The sequence below is a fragment of the Dromaius novaehollandiae genome, chromosome 24 (assembly GCF_036370855.1).
Source record: "Dromaius novaehollandiae isolate bDroNov1 chromosome 24, bDroNov1.hap1, whole genome shotgun sequence".
Lineage (NCBI taxonomy): Eukaryota > Metazoa > Chordata > Aves > Casuariiformes > Dromaiidae > Dromaius > Dromaius novaehollandiae.
The window spans coordinates 8106790-8113296 of record NC_088121.1 but is presented as its reverse complement, the minus strand read 5'-3'; the positions used below and the strand labels follow the sequence as shown (position 1 = coordinate 8113296).

Sequence of the window (6507 nt, the reverse complement as noted above, 5' to 3'; positions counted from 1 at the left end):
CACAGGCGCGCGAGTGTGGGTGCACGGGAATGCAACTGCACGAGGGTGAGAGCAGGCGTGCATGGGCGTGCGGGTGCACAAGAGCATGAGTGCAACCACGTACGTGCAGGAAAGCGCAAATGCGTGAGCGTGCATGAGAGCACAAGTGCAAGTGTGAACGCTTGGGACCGCGATTGCACGGCGTGCACGGGCGCACGCTTGCACGCGTGAGTGCCCCGGTGCACTCATGCACGAGGGAAGAACAGCGCAGCAGCCGCCGGCTCCTCCTGCAGCAAGCGCCCTCTTTATTGCCCGCGGCGCCCCGTACAGCCCGCAGCGTGCCGAGGGCGGCCGTGGCGGCGGGCCGGGCCTAGCCCCGCTCGTGCTGGCCGCCGCCGGGGCCGGGGGCCTGGGGGGAGGCGCCCGCCGCGTCCCGCTCCTCGTAGCCGTGGTTGCGGCGCCCGGGGGCCAGGCGGCAGAAGCAGCCCCCGGGCGCCCCGGAGTAGTGCGCCAGCAGCGCCGCCACGCTGGCGAACTCGGCGTTGGAGTGCTGCCGACACGGGGGGGTGGGGGGAGAAAACCACCCGTGAGCCCCCCACTCCGGGGGCCCCGGGGTGGGAGGAAGAGCCCGGGCACCCCCAGAGCCGTGTCCCCCCCCCCCCCATGCACCGATGCATCGTAGAGCCTGTGCACCGATGCACTGTGCACCCATGCATTGCCGAGCCCCTGCCCTGATGCACCCGTGCACCCACAGACCATGCGCCCGTGCAGCTATGCCCCCCGCACCGCCATGCGCCCGTTCTCCTGTGCACCATTTCACCCATGAACTGGTGCGCCAGTGCACCCGTGAACATGTGCACCTACCAACCAGTGCACCGATGCACCCGTGCACCCATGAATCAGTGCACCCATGAACCTGTGCACCCATGCACTAGTGCACCCATGAGCCAATGCACCAATGAACCCATGCACCCGTGCACCATTGCACCCGTGCACCCATGAACCTGTGCATCCATGAACCTGTGCACCATTGCACCCATGCACCCATGAACCTGTGCATTAGTGCACCCGTGCACCATTGCACCTGTGCACCCATGAACCTGTGCACCATTGCACCCGGGCACTAGTGCACCCACGAGCGCATGCACCCATGCCCCAGTGCACCGTGCAGCAGCGTCCCCGTGCCCCCGCGCCCCCGTACCTCGACGCAGTACCGTCCCTGGTGGGTTTTGAAGACGTAGTAGGGGACGACGCCGCAGGGCACCCGCACCCAGAGGCACCAGCGGTCGGGCAGGCCGGGCTCGGCGCGCAGCAGGAAGGCGCCGGGGACGTCCCGCCGCAGCAGGGCCACGCCGCCCTCCCTGGCGATGCCGGCGAAGGCCCAGACGCTCTCGGCGAGGCCGCCGTCGCTCTCGGGCAGCAAGGCCAGGCCCCGGGCGCCCTTGCTGTCGCCGCCGCCGGGTGCTGCGGGCAGGCAGTGCCGCCGGTTCGCGCCCCGCCGCCGCCCCCCGCCCCGCCGCCCCCCCCGGTTTGCACTGACCGGCGTCGCGGGGCGCCTCGGCGGCGCAGTCGCGGTAGGCGCCGGAGCGCAGCACCTTGCTGCGGATGGCCTTCTTGCGCACCAGCACGGGCGAGCAGTAGGGGTTGCCGGGCCGGGCGCCCTCCCTGCCCTCCGCCTCCGGCCGCCTCTCCTGCAAAGCACGCGCCGTTGTGCCCGGGCGCCCCGCCGGCGGTGCACCCGTGTCCGGTGCACCGAAGCACCCACGCGCCTTTGCACCCATGAACCTGTGCACCATTGCACCCATGCACCGAAGCACCCACGCGCCATTGCACCTGTGCACCCATGAACCTGGGCACCATAGTGTCTGGGCACCCATGAACCTGTGCACCATTGCACCCATGCACCAAAGCACCCATGAACCTGTGCACCAAAGCACCCATGTGCCACTGCACCTGCCCAGCCATGAACCTGTGCACTGATGCCCCCATGCACCAAAGCACCCATGAACCTGTGCACCATTGCACCCATGCACCAAAGCACCTGTGCACCCATGAACGTGTCCACTGTTGCACCCAGGCACCCAGTGAGCGGTGCACCCATGCCCCTGTGCACCAAAGCACCCATGAACCTGGGCACCATAGTGCCTGTGCACCCATGAACCTGTGCACTATTTCACCCATGCACCAAAGCACCCATGCAGCATTGCACCTGCGCACCCATGAACCTGGGCACCATAGTGTCTGGGCACCCATGAACCTGCGCACCAAAGCACCCACGTGCCACTGCACCTACGCACCCATGAACCTGTGCACTGATGTCCCCGTGCACCAAAGCACCCATGAACCTGTGTACAATTGGAACCAAGAACCTCTACAGCAATGCATCCGTGCACCCATGAACTCGTGCACCCATGCACCCATGAACCTGTGCACCATTACACCCATGCACCATTGCACCCATGCACCATTGCACCATTGCACCCATGAACTCGTGCACCCATGCACCCATGAACGTGTGCACCCGTGCACCCATGGACCTGTGCACCATCGCACCCCTGCACCATCGCACCCATGAACCCTTGCACCCCTGCACCATCGCACCCATGAACCCTTGCACCATCGCACCCGCCCGGCACCCCCCTCCCCGAAGCGCCGGCCGCGCACCCACCCGGGAGGCGAGGCCGGAGGGGGCGAGCAGGCGGCGGAAGGAGACCAGCGCCTTGACGGTGGGCGACGCCTCGGCCGGGCGCAGCGGCGCCCGCAGCACGGCGGCGCCGGGGGGGGGCCGGGGCTCCTCGCCGCCCGCCCGCGCCTCGGGGTGCCCCCGCAGGTAGCCCAGCTGGAAGCAGCGGCACAGCAGCAGGTGGAGGGTCTGCGCCTGCGGGCGACAGCACACGGCGGCTGCAGGGCCGGGGGCGGCGGGGCGGGCAGCGGGGCGCCGTGCCCACCTCGCCCGGCTGGCGGCCCACGAAGAGGTGGCAGAAGAGCTGGGCGGCCGGGCTGCGGGGGTTGCGGGCCACGAAGGCGAACTGGCGGTCGGCGGGGCGCCACGTGCTGTAGAGGATGCGCCGGAGGGCGTGCGCCATCAGCAGCGTCTGCGGGGCGAGCGCGGGCCAGCGTCGGCACCACCCCGCGCGCAGTGCCGGTGCCGGCCCTGCGATGCCGGCATCAGCCCCACGTGCGATGCCGGCACTGACCCCGCGTGCAATGCCCACACCAGCCCCGCGATGCCGGCACCAACCCCGTGTGCAATGCCGGCACCGACCCTGCGATACCGGCACCAACCCCGTGTGCAATGCCAGGACCAACCCTGCGATGCCAGCACCGACCTTGCGATGCCAGTGCCGGCCATGTGTGCAATGCCAGCACCGACCCTGCAATGCCGGCACTGGCCGTATGTGCAATGCCAGCACTGACCCTGCGATGCCAGCACCTACCTTGCAATGCCAGTGCTGGCCATGTGTGCAATGCCAGGACCGACCCTGCAATGCCGGCACCGACCTTGCAATGCCAGCGCTGGCCCCATGTGCAATGCCAGCACCGACCCTGTGATACCGGCACCAACCGCGTGTGCAATGCCGGCACCGACCCTGCGATACCGGCACCGACCCTGCAAGGCGGGCCCGGCCCCGGGTGCAACGCTGGCACTGACCTCGCCGTCGCCGCCGTAGACCTTGAGGCCCTGCAGGCTGAACTTGAGGACGACGGCTCTCCTGCGGGGACAGTCCTGGCGGGCGCAGAGGGGCGCTGGGGCAGGCGCGGGGCGCCGGGGGGGCACCGCCAGCCCCCCCACGCCATCACCATCCTCACCTTCAGCGCCCGCAGCTGCTCGTCGAGCCGCCCCGCGTCCCGCTGCACGTCCAGCTCGGCGGCGGCGAAGGAGCCCACGTACTGGCGGGGCGAGAGCCGGTGTCATCGGGGGGCCACCGTGGCCGGGGCCCCCCGTGTCCCCCACGTCGCCGCCGCTCACCTCGGCCGCTCTGGCGACGGCCCGGGCCCGCGGCGACGGCTGCAGCGGTGCCACCGCCGCCGCCTTCTTCATGGCCCCCGGCGCGACGGCCCCCGGCGCCCGCGCCGCTCGGCGACGGCCCGCAGGGCTCCGGCGGCACGGGGGGACGCCGGGCGGGGACACCGGCGGCCCCGCTCGCTGCAAGGGGCAGGGGTCCCCGCGTCCCGGCCCCACGCGAGGTGCAGGGGTCCCCACGTCCCGGCCCCATGCGAGGTGCAGGGGGCCCTGCATCTCCACCCCATGCAAGATTTCGGGGTCCCCGTGTCCTGGTCCCATGCAAGATTTAGGGGTCCCCGTGTCCCAGCCACATGCAAGGAGCAGGGGGCCCTGTGTCCCGTCCTCATGTGAGATTTAGGGGTCCCCACGTGCTGGCCCCATGCGAGGTGTCCCCACATCTCAACCTCATGCAAGACTTAGGGGTCCCCTTGTCCCGGCCCCATGCAAGGAGCAGGGGTCCCCATGTCCTGGTCCCACGTGAGATTTAGGGGTCCCCGTGTCCTGGCCCTATGCAAGGGGCAGGGGGTCCCCGTGTCCCAGCCCCATGCGAGGTGCAGGGGGCCCTGCATCTTCACCCCATGCAAGACTTAGGGGTCCCAGTGTCCTGGTCCCATGCAAGATTTAGGGGTCCCCGTGTCCCGGCCCCATGCAAGGAGCAGGGGGCCCCATGTCCTGGTCCCACGTGAGATTTAGGGGACCCCGTGTCCCGGCCCCATGCAAGGTGCAGGGGGTCCCCATGTCCCGTCCCCACGTGAGATTTAGTGGTCCCCATGTCCCGGCCCCATGCGAGACTTAGGGGTCCCCATGTCCTGGCCCCATGCAAGGTGCCAGGAGCCCCCACATCTCAACCTCATGCAAGACTGAGGGGTCCCCGTGTCCCAGCCCTACGTGAGATTTAGGGGTCCCCGCGTCCTGTCCCCATGCAAGATCTAGGGGTCCCCGTGTCCCAGCCCCATGCAGAGTGCAGGGCATCCCCACATCTCCACCCCACGCAAGATCTAGGGGTCCCCACGCCCCGGCCCCCTGCAAGACGCCGGTGGTCCCCGCGTCCCGACCCCGAGCGAGCTGCAAGGGACCCCACGTCCCAGCCCCAGGCGAGATGGGGGGGTGTCCCCGTCCCGGCCCCCCCCCGCCCGCCTCACCTCCGCGGAGCCCCTTCCCCGGCCGCACGCACGCAGCCCCGGCTCCCGCTCAACGCCGGCCGCGGGGGAAGCAGCCGCTGGCGGTCGTGGGAGAAATCATCCCGCTGGGAGGAGGCAGCTCCTCCTTTGGAGGCGACGCGGCCCCCCCTGCCCGGCCTGACCCCAGCGAGGGGGCAGCAGCTTGGGGGGGGGGGGAAACTTTCCAGGCGACGGCCCCCGGCCCCTCTCCGCCCGCAGCAGCTCGGTCGGGCTGAGACCTGTGCAACTCGTTGCACCTGCTGCAGCAGCGCAGCAGCACCCCAGGCTGCGGCCGGGGGGGTCTGGAGGGCCAGCCCCCCCCCCCGCCACCCTCCGACCCTCCCCCGGACAAAATGCACCGAAACCCGGCGAGGATGCAAAAAACACGCACCCATCGGGGGGTCCCTGGGGTGCTGCCCCCCCCTCACAGCACCACCCGGGGGGCTCCCCCCCCCCAGCCAATCCGCGGCGGGCAGCCCCCAGGCCACGCCCCCTTTTTCCCACGCTCAATTTGTCAAAGGACCCCCGGCGAGGGATGCTGATCCCAGGGGGTTTGAGGGGGGGCGGCCGGGTTCCCCCCCCCCCCCAACCGCAGTGCCGGGGGGCTCCCACCGAGATCCCAACGGAGCGCGGCTGGCAAAGCCCCCCCAGCCCCCCCGGCCCCGTGTTTTCCTCCCTGCGCCACGGCGGCGGCCGGGGATGCTCTTGGCAGGCCGAGAGGGGCCTCGCTCGCCGCCTCCGACCTGCCCGCGCCGCATCGCCGCCGTTTACCTCCTCGCCGGCCCCTGGCCTCGGCAGCGGCGCTGCCTGCTCGCTGCAGCAACGGCTTTGGGGAAGGCGCAGCTGCAACCGCTCGCTCCGGCGTGCCCGGCGGAGAAGCGGTTCCCAGCCATCTCTCCCCCCCGGCAGACACGTGGTCGCGCACTCTCCACCCCCCGCCTCGCCGGCCGGGCTCGGGGCCCCCAAACCCCCAATGCGTCGAGGCCCCGCTTCGCCCACCGCTCGCCTCCCGGGATGCCGGTGCTTTGCCGCGGGCCGACGCCGAAATGCCTTTGCTCAAAGCGCGGCGAAAACGGGGAGGCCGCCAGCACCGGCTGCTGGGAGACAGACCCCCAAATGCCGTTGCCGGAAGAGTGACCACCTCGACAGCATCTAACAGCAAAAAAGGGGGCGATCCGAGAACAAAAGTTTGTGGTTTTGGCACCCGCCCAGGAAGGACACGGCCCCAAAGGTGCCACCGCGGGGAAGAGCGCCCCGAAGCCGTCCCAGCCCCCGCGGGGACCCCGCACCGGAGGACGGGCCGAGCCCGCAGCGGGGCATCGCTCTGCCAGCACCCGGCGAGGACGCGTCTCATCAATCCCC

At 70.4% G+C, this 6507-nt stretch overlaps 1 protein-coding gene across 1 annotated transcript; it reads right to left on the bottom strand.

Moving 5' to 3' along the window:
• Positions 1-261: 261 nt before the first annotated feature.
• SH2D5 (SH2 domain containing 5) lies at positions 262-5444 on the bottom strand. Its single transcript, XM_064497062.1, has 8 exons — positions 3950-5444; positions 3790-3870; positions 3632-3706; positions 2928-3074; positions 2648-2857; positions 1520-1670; positions 1181-1443; positions 262-529 (listed from the first exon to the last, which is right to left on the bottom strand). The coding sequence occupies exons 1-8, from the start codon at positions 4262-4264 to the stop codon at positions 350-352; spliced, it is 1422 nt and encodes a 473-aa protein (XP_064353132.1). The 5' UTR covers positions 4265-5444; the 3' UTR covers positions 262-349.
• Positions 5445-6507: the final 1063 nt, after the last annotated feature.

What these genes read in the sequence shown, in the direction of transcription:
- SH2D5 (XM_064497062.1), bottom strand. Translation starts at nt 4,264, where the DNA reads ATGGGACCAGGACACGGGGACCCCGAAATCTTGCATGGGGTGGAGATG. An exon ending in CCGTCGCCAGAGCGGCCGAG is followed by an intron (nt 3,871 to 3,949) that starts GTGAGCGGCGGC and finishes TCGCCCCGCCAG; the next exon opens with TACGTGGGCTCCTTCGCCGC. An exon ending in CGAGGCGCCCCGCGACGCCG is followed by an intron (nt 1,444 to 1,519) that starts GTCAGTGCAAAC and finishes GCCTGCCCGCAG; the next exon opens with CACCCGGCGGCGGCGACAGC.